At 39.1% G+C, this 16,314-nt stretch overlaps 1 protein-coding gene across 2 annotated transcripts in view; it reads right to left on the minus strand.

The window, feature by feature from the left end:
• Positions 1 to 15,737, minus strand: part of POLE2 (DNA polymerase epsilon 2, accessory subunit) — a 29,576-nt gene extending 13,839 nt beyond the window's left edge. The window contains exons 1-10 of one of the 2 annotated variants that reach the window (XM_043471608.1): positions 15,609 to 15,737; positions 12,750 to 12,850; positions 10,180 to 10,255; positions 7,898 to 7,975; positions 7,671 to 7,764; positions 5,165 to 5,239; positions 2,782 to 2,865; positions 2,140 to 2,196; positions 1,918 to 1,966; positions 437 to 509 (exon numbers count right to left, since the gene is read on the minus strand). In XM_043471608.1, the coding sequence (XP_043327543.1) occupies positions 437 to 509; positions 1,918 to 1,966; positions 2,140 to 2,196; positions 2,782 to 2,865; positions 5,165 to 5,239; positions 7,671 to 7,764; positions 7,898 to 7,975; positions 10,180 to 10,255; positions 12,750 to 12,850; positions 15,609 to 15,676 (755 nt within the window). In that variant the 5' untranslated portion in view covers positions 15,677 to 15,737. The remainder of the gene's footprint in view (positions 1 to 436; positions 510 to 1,917; positions 1,967 to 2,139; positions 2,197 to 2,781; positions 2,866 to 5,164; positions 5,240 to 7,670; positions 7,765 to 7,897; positions 7,976 to 10,179; positions 10,256 to 12,749; positions 12,851 to 15,608) is intronic. The other variant, XM_043471609.1, reaches the window with a different exon arrangement.
• Positions 15,738 to 16,314: the final 577 nt, after the last annotated feature.

Here is a 16,314-nt window from a genome sequence, read left to right on the forward strand (position 1 = left end):
TCCTCTCAGAGAAGGTCCTTTTGGAACCCCTCTAATATTATAATGATTTTGCACATATTAAATAACTATATAATCTGCCTCTTATAGCTTTTACTCAGTAAAATACAAAAATAAGAACTTTATATTAACATGGGAATTATATTCTTCTGTTTTCCTATCTCTTGTCTCAGTCCTATAGATAAATAAGACCAATGGATTGGAAATCTTTCCCAGTGAGAGCCAAATACAAAGATGCTATTGCAACCAGTCTGGAGTCAACCCACTAGTTTTCAGTTTCATATAAAGTCCAGTCTTTTAACTCTCATTTTCCACTGCTCTTCACCTTCTAACACAAAGTCTGAGGACTTGTAATAATTGACACGTGATATACTATCTTACATTTATTACTGCCAGTATTCTAAAATTTTTATAGAGTTTAAGTGAAACATTTTTATACCTAGTAGTACTAGAGGGTTCAGTGGGTGGAAATCCAAAGGCATTGACATGAAACACCTGATCTTCAAACCAACCTGAAAAACAGATAAGTAACACATCACTTTTATTTGTCCAATTTTCTTGTTTGAAAGGACAAAACTGTGGCACGTAAAGCAGTAATGCTAGGCCATCGTTTAATCCCCGGTCAACTAACTACAGAATTCACCAGTCCCACTGAACTACAGAACAGTTTCAGGTTCAGAGACAGTCTCAGTTCTTTTTTTGTTTTTTATTTTTGGCCACACCATGTGACTTGCAAGATCTTAGTTCCCTGACCAAGGATGGAACCTGGGGCCATGGAAGTGAACATGCCGAGTGCTAACCACTGGACCACCAGAGAATTCCTGATAGTCCCAGATCTATTAAAAAAAAAAAAAAGTCATGAAACTGTAATAGATTTAGAAGTAAAATTTTTCCCTTTCTTATTTCACAGTACATGTTAGAGTACAGATAGATAAGGTACACAGATAAAAATGCTTTTTTTTTTAACATCTATTTTTTATTGGAGTATAATTATATAACAAAGTGTACAACAGAGTAAATCAGCTAAATGTATCCATATATCCACTCTCTCTCAAGCCTCCCTCCCCCTCCTCTAGGACATCACAGAGCTTCAAGCTGAGCTCCCTGTGCTACATAGGAGCTTCTCACAGCTATCTGTTTTACACATGGTAATGTATCTATGTCAATTCTGCTCTCCCAAGCGGTCCCACCCTCCCCTTTCCCCCCTGTATCCACAAGGCCATTCTCTACATCTGCATAAAAATGTCTCATTTTATGACTCTACGTGCAATCTTTTTTTCTTTTAACTTCACTGAGAATATAACTCACACGTCATACAACCCTTTAAAAGTGTATACCTCAGGACTTCCCTGGTGGCCCAGTGGTTAAGAAGCCGCCTTGAAATGCAGGGAACACAGGTTTGATCCCTGGTCTGTCAAGATTCCCACATGCTGCAGGGCAACTAAGCTCCTTTGCCATAACTACTTGAGCCTGCTCTCTAGAGCGGGGAGCCACAACTACTGAAGCCCGCACACCCTAGAGCCCATGCTCTGCAACAGGAGAAGCCACCGCAATGAGAAGCCCATGACTCACAACTAAAGAGTATCCCCCACTTGCCACAACTAGAGAAAGCCCACGCATAGCAACAAAGACCCAGCGCAGCCAAAAATAAGTAAATCAATAAAAATAAATTAAAAGTGCATACCTCAGTAGCTTTTAGTCTATTCACAAGTTGTACAACCATCAGTACTAATTTCAGAATATTTTCATCATCCCAGAAGGAAACCCTGTGCCCACTAGAAGTCTGAGAGTTACATAATGTCAAAAGTATGCTCTGATAATCAATATTCCCCTGAGTTACACTGTTAATGTATTTTAACCAATGTAGAAAGGGTTTTACTGTAGAATGATTAGGACAGGGAAAAAAAAATACTAACTTACCCTCTGCTAAGACAAAGCATGATTCTGTATATAAACCACTATGGAACTGGTATACAGTAGTTAAGGAAAATAATTCTATTTCTATGGTTGAGGTAGTGATAAAGTCAATATACATTTTGGAAGTTACACTAAGTATCCAAATAGGTAAATTTGAAAATGATACATAGTCAATTTCCCCAATTCATTTAACACAGATTTTAAAAAAATAAAAGTGAGGGATATAGCTTTACTGAGATCCAGTTGTATTGTTCCTGTAGGGTCTTCCAGAAAAAATTTTCCCTAAAAAAAATTAAAAGAAATATGTCCACATTTATGTAAAAATGAATACTATGGTAAAATAATTAAGATACTGACAATTTTGACAACAGAATATAGTAGAGAGTACCATGGATTTTTTAAAAAATCAGTAATTCCAAGTCTAGGCTTTTCCATCACTTAATTGAGACTCAGAGTCCTCAGAGGTATCAAACAATGACTACTGCTGATCAAGAGATGGCAGCAGGGACATTTGCTGGCTGCCACAAGAGGGACCTCACCAGGTGCCTTCACCTAAGATAGCCAACAGCATCTCCCAGGGAGCAGGATGTGGTCTGCAGCTTTGAATGCTTAGAAACTGAGAAGTCAACCAGAGATTACTGGGGAACTAATTTCAGGCTATGCAAACTGGTGGCTTGTCTAAGACACTCTTTTCTGATGTCTACTCAGGAAACCAAATGCAAATGAAAAAGTTACTTAGTAACTGAAGTAGCTGCTTTCAAAGAAGAATAGGTTCCAGTGCCCTCTGTAAAAATGCTGAATTTAACTGACATTTCATCAGTCTGAAGGCTGAAAATAAAGGATGGATACTTATCAAGTTTCACTTACCTCTTTTAACTGGGTTATCATCCCAAGAACAATCACATCTCCGATTTTGCTTGTACTGCCCAATAGGGTTTCTATTGTCTTCAGCTAAAATAAACAAAATAAACTCTTAAGGACTGAAAATATGTTCCTTTAAGAGACTAATCTTTTTTTTATAAAAATAAGTAAATTTTGAGTGCACATTGCAGTATTTACATCTATTTTACAGTAGAAAATCAAAACTTAGAAAATATAATTTTATCCTACAAAAAGCTAAAATAGCAACTGATGATGTCTTGGAAGAATTATGCCTAAAAAAACACCATGTCAACACAGGCCCTTACCAATGACTGAAGTTTCATACCATATTATTTTGAATAATGATAAGTATATTTATCTTTAAATATAGAAGAATATGAATTTTGTCAGTCTCTTCAGCACCTGTAAATTAGTGGGCTATTTAAAAAGTTATATTCTACTCTTACTTTATTTAGTATTTTGAAAGTCTGTCATTATTACTTATAGTCTCAATTTGATCATTATATTTTTACCAGAAAGTTAAACGTAGTAGTAATTGGGGCACTATTTTAAAGAAATCCTTTCTGATCCTTTTCTATACATATAATCCTAACAATATATTAATACACACATACATAATTTATAAACACATACCCATACAGTTTGTTTTATTTGCAAAGATGAAATATTATTTGTATTATTCTTCAACTTAACTTTTTAAGTTTAATACATCTTAGACATTGTTGCATTTAACTATATTTAGATACACTTAATTCTTCTTAATGGATAGAAATATCTATAGTATATATACAACAATATACCAAACAACTTAAAGGACATAATCACAACATCCCATAATAATCACATTAACATATGATATTGAAGTTCTCTTTAAAACCATGAACCTCAAGTGACACAAGAATACAATGTTCATTTTAAACAGTTTTTAAAAAATGAAATACTTGGGAATAAATCTGAAGAAAAGACATGTATCCTAAAAACTTGATTAGGTAAAGATTTCTTAGAAACAATACTAAAAATATGAGCCATGAAAAAAAAAACTTATAAGCTAGACTTCAACATAATTAATAACAAGTATTTCAAAAAGACTGTTGAGAGAATAAAAAGACAACTTACAGACTGGGAAAAATATTTCAATTCACAATCAGTAAATAAAGCAACACAGGAGTACAAAGCTATAACAAAGTGAGGATACAATATTTGTAGTTTGCAAAGGTAGAATACCATACAGGGACAATAAATGGGGATTTAAATAACATGCCAACAGGGATACAAAGTTAAACAGCCTGGAAAGATAACAAGAACAATAAATTATTTAGCTAAGTCTTAACATTACTTTGGCAAAGAGGAAAGGTGAAATAATGCTTCTGGGCTGTAGGTATCTGAGTTGCTATAGGAAACCTAATATATTTGAGAAAATGCATAGATAATCATTGGTAGAGAAATAATCAATAATGTCAATTTCCACAACTTATTTTTTTCTGATAGCAGAACTATCAAACACTATAAATGTTTTCTCCTCATGGTGCTACCATCAAACATTAATTTAAGCATCATCTAGTATTATTATTTTAGTATCTATCAGACTGCCCATCATTATGAATTCTGATCTAACATGGTAGAGAAGTGAATGAACCTGAGCAGAGCCTGGGCTCTTCAGAAGTTATGTGGAAACTCATAGAAACGGTGGGGCCTAGCCCGAAGGCGCTAAGGACTGTCCCCCACAGGGTTCCGTGTGCTGAAGCAGGGAACAAAGCCACCGACGCACTGACAGTAACCAGGTATGTGGCTGCAACAAAAGTGACGGTGCTGTCTGGTAACCGCTTCCTGAAATAGAACAGCAGAAGGAACACACGTTCTCCCTCTCCCTAGACGACGCCGTGGCCTGTCTGTGCCCTCTCATGCATTCTGTACATGTGGTTTCTTTAGCGCCTTCAGCACAGTTTTCACTCCAACTGATGTAACATGTCTCGGCTGAACAAGTGTGTGGTGGTCACTAGATGGCTGGACTGGGCAAAGAGCAGGATTTCAGAGTGGGAGTGAGGGCAAGATGGGTAATGGTGAGGGTTGGTCAGAAAGTCAGCAAATGGACCAGGAGGACTAGGGTTCTGTCCTGGTGGTGAGAGACTATCTGGGGGTTACCAGCATCTCAGGGCCTGCCCCAAAGAAGGAAGTAGATGATTCTGTTAGAGATTTGTAGCACCCAGGACACAAGGCATGGACTTTGCCAAGAGGGGGCACACGCAGGTCAGTTAGCGAAACAGTTATCAGTGGTTCATTTGCATTTAAAATTCAATAAATTAGAATTAAGCAACAAATACTAAGCTTGTACACTTACACCCCTAAATAATAAGGATAACGTTCTAACCTGGAATTTGCTTCCACTTTCATCAGGGTGAGAACCTATCACTGGAGGAGTAAATAATTCATGTCTGTGGGTTCTCTAGGAAAAAGAAAAATTCACATGAATTACTGAGGCAAACCTTTAATAAAACAGAGCGCTGTTCATTAAAATAGCACCCTGACAAACCATTGTTCTTAAATTAACATTACTATTATTTATTCTCAACAAATTTGAAAACTCACATACTTTAAAGTACAAATATCTAGAAATGCAATTTAAAAAAAACTTTTAAGGCTTTTTAAAAAAGGTCTATTGTGTACCTGGCAGTAATGCGCCCTGGGCTGATATGAAATGACAAACTAAAGCTGTCATCCTCAGAGGCAGGGGGAGTGAGAAAGAAGTGTCAATAGGTCACAGTACAACCAAGGACCCTGAGAAGAAGGGGCCATTTAATGAGATTCTAAATGATAAAAAAGACTCTGCTAGTAGGAAACAGAAGGAGACTGAGACAAGATATTTTAGGCAGAGGAAGGGATGTGTCACAGAAGGAGTTCTGAGTCAAGAAGTGTTAGGGAAGTGATGTGAAGTTTAGTACAGCTGGATCACAAGGTGCACAAGTCAGAAAATGCGAGAGGTTGGTGGGAGTCTATATTTGGGAAACTATGCCCCCCTCCACACTGTGGTACCCAAAGTTTAGGTAGGGCAGGTGCCCTTCCCCCTCCACTGACATACCACCAAGACCTAGCAAATCAAAGTACTCCATCCCCTTGGCCACTGATTGGTTCAGGGTTGAATAAGTGCCTAAAGCCACGCCAATAAGTGACAGTTACTAGAACTTTTGAAAAAGAAGAACTCTCTAAGAGTTACTAAGGCTACTATTGGCTACCTGTGTCACTTCATAGGGAGAATATGTTTGAAAGTAAGATGAATTTTGTAAAGTTGCTGGGAGATGGGAAGAGCTAGATGCCTCAAGACATTGTGTGAGCACTGACTCCAGTCGTGCTTGACACAGCTGGACCTTCTCCACAAGCCAAGAAATTCCTTTGTCTGTTTTTGCCAGTTTGAGTTTCCATTACCTCTAATAAAAAAGCCCTAACAATATAGACTCTGCATGCCAAACCAAGAAGTTAGTCTTACACACAATTGAAAACAACAATTTTGAAGCAGAATGGTAAAAGCAGATTTGTGTTCAGGAAGAAACTGCAATAAAAATATGCATGGACTAAAATTCAACCCTTTTAAAAAATGTATGTATTTATTTATTTAGCTGTGCTGCATCTTAGCTGTTGCACAGGGGACCTTGGATCTTCACTGAGGCATGCAGGATCTTCAGCTGCAGCATGCGAACTCTTAGTTGAGGCATGTAGGATCTAGTTCCCTGATCAGGGATCAAACCTGCCCCCTGCATTGGGAGTGTGGAGTCTTAGCCACTGGACCACCAGATTCAACCCTTTTAATGAGGCTCGGGAGGGTTTAGTGACACCCCCAAATAATATCGTAGGCTTTAACACATAATTTTTAAAAAGAAAGAAAAAAGAAAGTGGTATTTACTGAGCATCTTCTCTGTGAAAAGCACTATGCCAAATGTGGCGGAGGAAATAAACAAGGAGTGTGCAGTCTGACACCAGGGCTACGCACCCCGAATGCCCAGCAGGACCCACTCCAGTAATTGACACGGGAGACACATTGAGTTGTCAGTGGCTGAAAGCAGAGAGAGACTGCATTCAACTGGAGATCGCGGAGGGCTTCGGGACACAGGAGGAATCTGAGACGGCCCATCCGTGATTTAGCTGCCACTTGATTTTACAGACTTATCCCATGCTACTCCTCTTCACGAGCCTTCCCCTCCACACGAAGGACTGAGAACTCATCATTTCCTGCACAGAGTCCACTTTACCTTTTGCTTTTGTTCACACTGTTCGCCACCTTTCCCCCATTTCCACAAGATCAGAGCAATCAAGGTCCCTGTCAAATGCCATCGTTTCCCTGAAGCCGTCTCTGATTTTTCTATGGAATGCATTCTTTTTGTATTTCTTCTAAAGCATGTATAAAATTCTACTCTTTATTTGTGCACATGTCTTCAACTTCATAGACTATAGTGTAGGAGGCGAATGCTAGGCTCAAGTCAGACTGACTAGATTCAAATCCTCATTCTACTTACTAGATATAACCTCTGGGCTAGTGACTAAACTTCTTTATGTCTCAGTTTCCCCATCCATAAAATGGGAATAATAGCATTTATACATACTGAATGTTGATATTATGATGATCAAATGATAAGCAATGTCTGTAAAGTAATAAACAATGCCTGGCATATCAAAAGCATGTGAAAAATGTTAGCTACTATTTTTACCACCATCATGATGGTTAAAGTGTTTTTTTCATATCTGTATCCTCTATACGGTCTCAAACAGAGAGAGCCCAATAGCAGTCTACTGAAGGACAAACTTTAGTGCACAAAAGTCCATCCTTTGATTATTCCAGAGTCTAACCTACATTGAAACAGTCTCTTTCTCCCCCTCCAACTTACCTGGTGCAAAATTGTGTATCGTTCACGAAACAGCTCTGCTTTATCTCTTGCTGTCCCAAATAAATTTGGTGCAGGGTGGTTGGTCATTAATAAACTAAAAAAAAAAGAATATGTCTATTTATGACTACCATAACACACAAAGACAGATCAGAAATGAAAGCTATATACCTTCTGAAAAAAAAATATACATTTGAAATTAGCTTCACATCAACGGATGGCATACTTACGGAAGAAATTTTTTTCTTTCTGAACTGTACACAAAGCGTGGGATATCAAATGCTCCTATGATATTGAAGATATGATCTCTGAAAAACAACCCATAAGAACAAACCTGATTTACTAAAAAATAAGTATTCCAAGTGAACATGAAAACTTGCATTATAATCTTATGTCATACACATTTACTTTCCACAGATCATGTACACAATTTCTTGTAGTGTCAAAAATAATATGGGGTTTTTAGCCTGTATGTTTTCCTCTCAGAGAAAAGAAAGCACTGCCAATACTCTCAAACAAACAAAAAATTTAATCAACTTCTAATTAATAATGTCATCTGTTGGGAAAGAACATTTATAATAAAATAGTGACATCTTAAAGCAATCTCTCCTAATATATACTGCTTTTATAGGCTACAATATTATTAAAGGGTGTAATTCATTTCCAACTATTTTTTAATCCAAAATATCATGCAAAAGTGACCCAGGAAAAGATGTAAACAAAAATGAACCGCCCCCCAAATTCTGACTATATCATTGACACTTACAGTGTTAGAGAAGGACAATTTACAAAATAATTTACCTTCAGACACTTCTAATATAACCATGTTTGAATGAGGTTAAATAGCACTATTCTCAGCACTGCTGCATAAATATTCCAATCTAAAAAAAAAAAAAAAAAAAAAAAAACAACCTCCCTAAAATTATATCTATTTCCCAAAATGAAAATGGTCAAAAAAACTTCATGCTCGCCTGTTGGTAGCACCTAGTATAGAGAAGCAGAAAACCAGTGAACTTGAAGCAAGCCTTGATTCTAGGTACAGCTCCATGGTTTTCTAGTGGATCAGTCTCAGCAAGTTATTTAACGCTCCTTATGCATCTATAATAATGAAAGCCTGTCCCTTCTGCTATAATATAATGACTTTCTGACAACTGGAGTTGCAAAGATCATTTATAATTCAGTCCCCACTCGACCTCTATATTGGCTGACAGTAGCATGGCAGCCCACTCCAGTATTCTTGTTTGGAGAATCCCCATGGACAGAGGAGCCTGAAGGGCCGCAGTCCATGGAGTTGCAAAGAGTCAGACACAACTGAGCGACAGAGCACAGCACATAGGAACCGCTTGACAGAAACAATGGGTAACTTTAACGCCTATTTTAGGATTATAATCCTTATACTTTGATACAATTGTTTTGAATTTCTAATGAAGGATTTAGGAGCAAGTACTCTAGTATCTTAAGCAATGAGTTGGCAAGGATACATTTTAAATACCTTAACTTCTCTATTTTTTGCAGCTCTAATAAGTTCTAATAGAAAAAAGATTACTATTTGGGGATAGACATGTACACACTGCTATATTTTAAATAGATAACCAACAAAAACCTATCATATAGCCAAAAAAAAAAAAAAAAGATTAAAACTATTGACCAAAAGGAGTAATGACTCCTTTCAATTATCTCCATTGCCCCAATAGGAAAAAAAAATGTTAAAACTGTTTCTCTTCATTTTTCCCAGATGTTTTCATTTCAGTTAAACCCTGTGAATTTGGAAAGAAGTATTACATTCAAAGGAGGAAAGGAAAGAGGTTCACTTGGGAATAAAACCCAGAAAAATTACTGCCATATAAATTGTTAAGCTCTAACAGCATGAGACAGGGTAACAAGTCATAAAGCTGAGGTTCCACCCTCCGGGGCCATTCAGCATGTTACCCAAGTTAAGTCCCTGAACTTCAGGATTCAGCCCTTTCCTAAGATAAAAAGTAAATTATACCTCTGAATAATCAATTCAATTCACCTGTAGCATATAAAATATTAAATCAAATCAGTTGGGTAAGTGGCAAAAGTCTGTCATGGTACAAACACATCAAAATCTCAAATCCTGAGATAAAAATAGTAAAGATGAGTCATGTAATATTGAGGTTTATAATGTAGTGAAGTGAAAGTTACTCAGTCATATGACTCTACGACCCCATGGACTATAGCCTGCTAGGCTCCTCTGTCCATGGAATTCTCCAGGCCAGACTACTTGAGTGGGTAGCCATTCCCTTCTCCAGGCGATCTTCCCAACCCAGGGATCAAATCCAGGTCTCCCGCATTGCAGGTGGATTCTTTACCATCTGAGCCACCAAGGAAGCCCAAAGATAGCTTATAATGTAAGCTATCACCAAAAAGAAACTCAAGGAAAGAACCACTGTAGAAATGGTGACCACTGGTTATTTTCCCAAGAAAATAATTTAAAATAAGCACTCAATAACACTTCTGTACAGGGAAAAATTGAAATTTGTCCACATACATAGTTTCATCTACTGACTGACTGCATTCCTGGACTGCTGCTTCCACTACCGATCGTTCAATCATGTTTGATGACACTGAAAAGAGAAGTTCAAAGTCAAATTTTAAAAACAGGCATACAATTTAGTTCTCTCCATACATGGCTGTTTTTCCTTAAAATAATCTGTAAACAGTAACCCCAGGATTCTCATTTACATAGGTTTTAGGAGGAAAAAACATGTTAGGTTAGAACAGTAACTAACAAAAGTCTTATCTCAAATATCTTAATTTTCTTCTCTCAAATACACTTGACACACAGTCAAATGCCTCAGTTTTCTAAGTATTGTTTAGCAATATACAGTCAGGTATACAAATGTTTCTGTAAGCTCCTAGGTTAATATGGTTACAGTAGTATAACTTTTCATCACGACTGCTATGTTTCTTCCTTTTTTTTTTTTTTTGTGGCTGTGATTGGTCTTCATTGCGGTGTGCAGGCTTCTCCAGTTGCCCCATGGCGTGCAGGATCTTAGTTCCCCTATCAGGGACAGAAACCACATCCCCTGCACTAGAAGGCAGATTCTTAATCACTGGACCACCAGAGAAATCCCCACAACTGCTATGTTTCAACAGGCATGAGAGTAACAGTAATAACAATAACTGCCACCATTTATCAAACCCTTAGTAAACAAGTACACTATGCTCAGTACTTCACAAGCATTACTGGATAGATGTCCTATAAGACTGATGTTCAAGCCATGTCTTACAGATGAGGAAAGCGCAACTCCAAGAGGTCAAATAACCTGCTGATGAACATAACTGGAAGGAGTAGAGAGCAACACAAACCAGAACCTGTTTCCAGATTGGGTGCCCTTAACCACTGTGGTATGTTCTCAAGCAAAATGCCATCATGTGCCATTAATGTATATTAATTTTCTAAAATTAACCATCTCTAAATTTTCAACTATAAAGAAAATTTTAAAAGATATATTTAAAATTCCCCCCTTAGAAGTAAAAATGAGATATAATAGCAATTTCTCCTCTATCATAGAAAGTTTCCACCCGTTTAACTGAAGAAACCGGCATCTGTACAACCTATGAGAGCAAGCCACACCCACCTCCCTCCTTCAGTGCTCTAGAAACTGGACATTTTTTTTTAGGAGAAGAACATTTCTCTTTTGTAGGTCCACGCTTATGGCAAAAGATTGAATATTTAACAAAAAGATCCCTCAAGAAAGGCTGAGGCAGGAAGGGAAAGTTATTCTCACTCACTCTTTTTTCCCCTCAAACATTTAAAAATAACTAACTTGAAAATCTATATGCAGGTCAGGAAGCAACAGTTAGAACTGGACATGGAACAACAGACTGGTTCCAAATAGGAAAAGGAGTACGTCAAGGCTGTATACTGTCACCCGGCTTATTTAACTTATATGCAGAGCACATCATGAGAAACGCTGGGCTGGATGAAGCACAAGCTGGAATCAAGATTGCCAGGAGAAATATCAGTAACCTCAGATATGCCGATGACAACACTCTAATGGCAGGAAGTGAAGAAGAACTAAAGAGCCTCTTGATGAAAGTGAAAGAGGAGAGTGAAAAAGTTGGCTTAAAGCTCAACATTCAAAAAAAAAAAAGCTCAACATTCAGAACACTAAGATCATGGCATCTGGTCCCATCACTGCATCACAAATAGATGGATAAACAGTAGAAACAGTGACTGACTTTATTTGTTGGGCTCCAAAATCACTGCGGATGGTGATTGCAGCCATGAAATTAAAAGAGGCGTAAGCCATTTTAGGATGGAAGGAAGGCCACCATGGAAGGAAAGTTATGACCAACCTAGACAGCATATTAAAAAGCAGAGACATGACTTTGCCAACAAAGGTCTGTCTAGTCAAGGCTATGGTTTTTCCAGTAGTCATGTATGGATGTGAGAGTTGGACTATAAAGTAATCTGAGTGCCGAAGAATTGATGCTTTTGAACTGTGGTGTTGGAGAAGGCTCTTGAGAGTCCCTTGGACTGCAAGGAGATCCAACCAGTCCATCCTAAAGAAGATCAGTCCTGAGTGTTCATTGGAAAGACTGATGTTGAAGCTGACATTCCAATATTTTGGCCACCTAACGCAAAGAACTACACATTTGAAAAGACCCTGATGCTGGGAAAGATTGAAGGCAGGAGAAGGGGACAACAGAGGATGAGATGGTTGGATGGCATCGCCGACTCAATGGAGATGAGAGGGAGGGACACGGAGGCCTGGAGTGCTGTGGTCCATGACACCGTGAAGAGTCAGACACGACTGAGCAACTCACCTGAACTGAAGTAACACAAAGAAATAGGCATACAGAGAAAAGACAGTGACCATAAAGGAATCAGAGGGAAATTCATAAAAGGGAAGAACTGTAGACGAGTCTCTGGGAAGGCCCCAAGGTTCCAACAGAATTAGAGGTTCCCGTTTAGCAGCAAGTGCTACCAGGGGTATGTCTCATGCCACCAGGACATTCAATACTGAGTCCTCAACTGCTCCTGAAACTTTTTAAGATAACTGAGGATGTAGAACTATATGAACAATATAAGTTACAGAGAATGTTACTTACAGGGTTGCTTTTCAACTGCATCGACGATCCTTTCCAGTGCATCTTCAAGCTCTATTTCATTGATAGACTGAAGAGCTTCTGTGAGGCACTTAACAGCTTCACTGAAAAGAAAGACTGGTAATTAAGACTACATGTTTTATGCCAAAATCTGGCAAACGTTCATCAATCCAGCATTGAAATTAAGACCTACTCACTCACTCCTCCCGGCAAGCAACACTCCCCTTTCCTGTGCTTTCTGAACAAAGCTCTTTCTCCTACCCACTGCCAACAGAACCATTCTTAAAATCCCAAATCATATCCTTCTTCTAGGAAGACTTCCTAAACCAGCTCTACCAGCTGCAATCTCCCTTTCCTTCTGAAATTGTTAATCTCACTTATAGGTCCCTTACATCTGCTACATCAAGTAGCTTTGTACTATGTATTACTTGACATTAATAAACTCAGTCTGCTTCAATGTTCTGAATATAACAGACAAATAAATATTTATTAACTTGATAATGCATTTGCTTAAGTTCCAATAATTTCATCATCGTTTTCAATTGTAAAATAAGAAAAAAAAACGGGCTAGAAAAAACTTTGACATTTGAATATTGTCGTAGAGGGAATAACATTCACTAAAATCACATGAATCCCCCCCATAATCAATAAAACAGATTTTTAATAAATCACATGAATTCTTGATTTAAATAACAATAATTCTCAGAGTGAATACTGTCTCCTTAAACAATTAGCTAATTCCATGCCATTCTGTATTTGTGGACCACAACTTTACACTTTATATCAATATTAATTGTTACAGTCATATATCTTAGGTTGCTTATTGTTTCATGTGTGGGTGTCACATCCCTTTAGTTTATTATAGAACATGATTGATTCCCTAAAATCACACACATATTGGGTGAATCTTGGGAAAGCTACTAGGATAGACCAAAGTCATACTGGATCTGGTCCCTGTCAAATCTCACTGGTCTTATCCAGTGTCTCTGGACTTCCTGATGCTCTCCGGCTTCAAGATCTTTATATGGTCACTTCTCCCCTCCTCTTTACCTACTCAAGTCCTGCTCATACTCAGTTCAAACCATTCTTTTTTTTTTTTTCCCCAAATCATTCTTTTTTTTTTTCCAAATCATTCTTTAATGAAGACTTTCTTGACTCTAGAACTGTTTATATACCTGGTTATACACTATCATAGCACTTCTTTCCTCGGATCCTTTTCACAATTGAAAGTAGATAATTGTGCATTATTTAATATCCATGCTAGACAGACTTCTAAGATGACCCCTAATAATCCACCCCTCCTGGTAATCACATCCTTGTTTAATCACCTCCCCTTGAGTGTAGGTTGGACCTAATGACTTGCTTCTAATTATAGAATATGGCACAAGTGATCAAATATTTGAATGTATTGTACTTTTAAAAACAAACATTTTTAAGTGACAAGATGTCACTTTCTTGCCTTAAGTTACAAAAAACGGTGACTTTCATTTACTAGCAGACTCTGTTGCTAGTTGTGATAAAGTAAGCTGCCATGTTGGGGACGCCCAATAGCCAGGAAGGACTGAAGCCATCAGTCGGACAATCCAGGATGAACTGAATCCTGCCAATCACTGAATGAACTCGGAAGCAAACCCTGCCCAACTGACCTGAGATGACTGCATCTTGACTGCAGCCTGCTGAGAGACGGTGAAGCTAAGGACCCAACTAAGCCTACCTGAATTCCTGACCCATGGAAAATGTGAGAATTTAAGTGCCTGCTGTTTTAAACGTCTAAATTGGGGGTAATGAGTTATGCAGCAATAAACAATTAATACACTATCTGCCCTCCAACCTCCTCAGTGTTGTACTCTCCTATTCCCTTGCTCCGTAAGTATTTTACAGCTAATATATTTCAGTGTATTTCTGACTTAATTAATGAATGACATCTCGGTGTTAAGTCAAATCCTAAGTGAAAAGAAAAATACTGATTTATTGCTTGTATTTTTTAAATGTCGGGGATCAACAGATAATCAAATAATCAGAATTTATTATTTTCTCCTACAGAATATCCACTCTTGCCCCTGTCACCACTAACCCCAAAACATGGTAAAAGTCCCATAAAACTCATCTTCACAAAAACAAACCAAAAACCTCTACACACACAAGACCAATCAAAACCTGGTAGAGACGTGTATCCCGTCCAGCAGGTATTTACATACGTAAATACCGTATTCTTTCTTTTTTTTTAAAAAAAGGCAGATTTAATGAGAAAAATCTTGTATAGGATCATTCTACAAATCGTAGAAAACACGGATATGGCAAGAGAAGTTCTAAAGGAAATCTTTAAAAAATAAATAAAAAAGACGACATGCTTCAAACCTACCCACTTCTTAACCCGTCAGGAATTCTCTCTCAAGAATAGGACCTGACCTAAAATTGGGAGGGCTGGCAGGGCCCACAATTTGTACTAATCTGACAGCTACTGGCAAGCAATGGGCTTTCCCAGGGCTCTCATTCGCTGTCTCCGTAACCACGTGAGCAGCGATGCTGGGATTCCCAAGCCGCAGAGGAAAAGACTAAGCGAGGAGAGAGCGCCCAAGCACCGTGCTAATATACGGATGCTGCGGAACCTATCGCCGCTTCTCCGGCTGTTCGGCAAGTGCAGGAGAGCCTCATCCCTTCCGGGAGAAACTTGACGAGTCCGCGTCGGGGAATCTAAGGCACCGCCAGATCCTCTTCGCTTCTTAGAACTCTTTCAGGGTCTCTGTGATTTTAAGGCCAGAGGCCTGGGTCCCTCTCGGCATACGGCTCATCCCGCGGCCCCGCACGGCGGCCTGGCCCTGGCTCTCCCTTCCTACCCCGCCAGCTTTCCGGCCCACTCACCCCCGGAGCAGCAATCCGCGAAGCTTGAAGGCGGAGACCGCCCGGCTCCTTAACCGCTCAGGCGCCATGTTCGCGTTTTGGCGCCACGGCCCCGGCTCCGCCCCTTCCCGGGCGTGCCCCGTCCTGGCCCCGCCCCAGACACGCCAGTTCTTATAATAACACGCTTTTTTAAATAGCGCCAGAGGCCGCTACTCCTCTCGGTGCGTGGAAAGATCCGCGCTTCCGCGGGCCATGCAGGCTGCTTCCCTGCACCCTCTAAGTTGCAGGAGTAAACGACCCTACACTGCTCTGTTATTAGGATACTGACCAGCGAGTGCCCCGTTGTTTGGTTGGGAACGTGCTTCCCTATCTCAAGTGCTTCATGGAACCCACTTTACGCTCTCATCGCTGCCCTCCACCTTCCGTGACTCCGGCCGGGCTCCTCCGGACCTTGGGGCCCTTCAGTACTTATGTTCTCTGCTTCACACAAGCCCTGGAAATGCTCTGTGTCACCACAGGGTTTTCCCCGACATTCACTCGCAGCTGTTAGACGTCACCATAATTCTCACTCACTCCACTTTATATTTAAGTTGCGAGCTGCCTTTGAGCGCTTTAAATGTATTAATATATTGCTCGTAACGCCAAATGAGCTGTGTGCTGTTTTTTCAACATCTTCCTTTTACTGATGAGAAAAGTGAGACACAGATGTGGTAGGTAGATGGCTCAC

This window comes from Cervus canadensis, chromosome 6, assembly GCF_019320065.1.
Source record: "Cervus canadensis isolate Bull #8, Minnesota chromosome 6, ASM1932006v1, whole genome shotgun sequence".
NCBI classification, from domain to species: domain Eukaryota; kingdom Metazoa; phylum Chordata; class Mammalia; order Artiodactyla; family Cervidae; genus Cervus; species Cervus canadensis.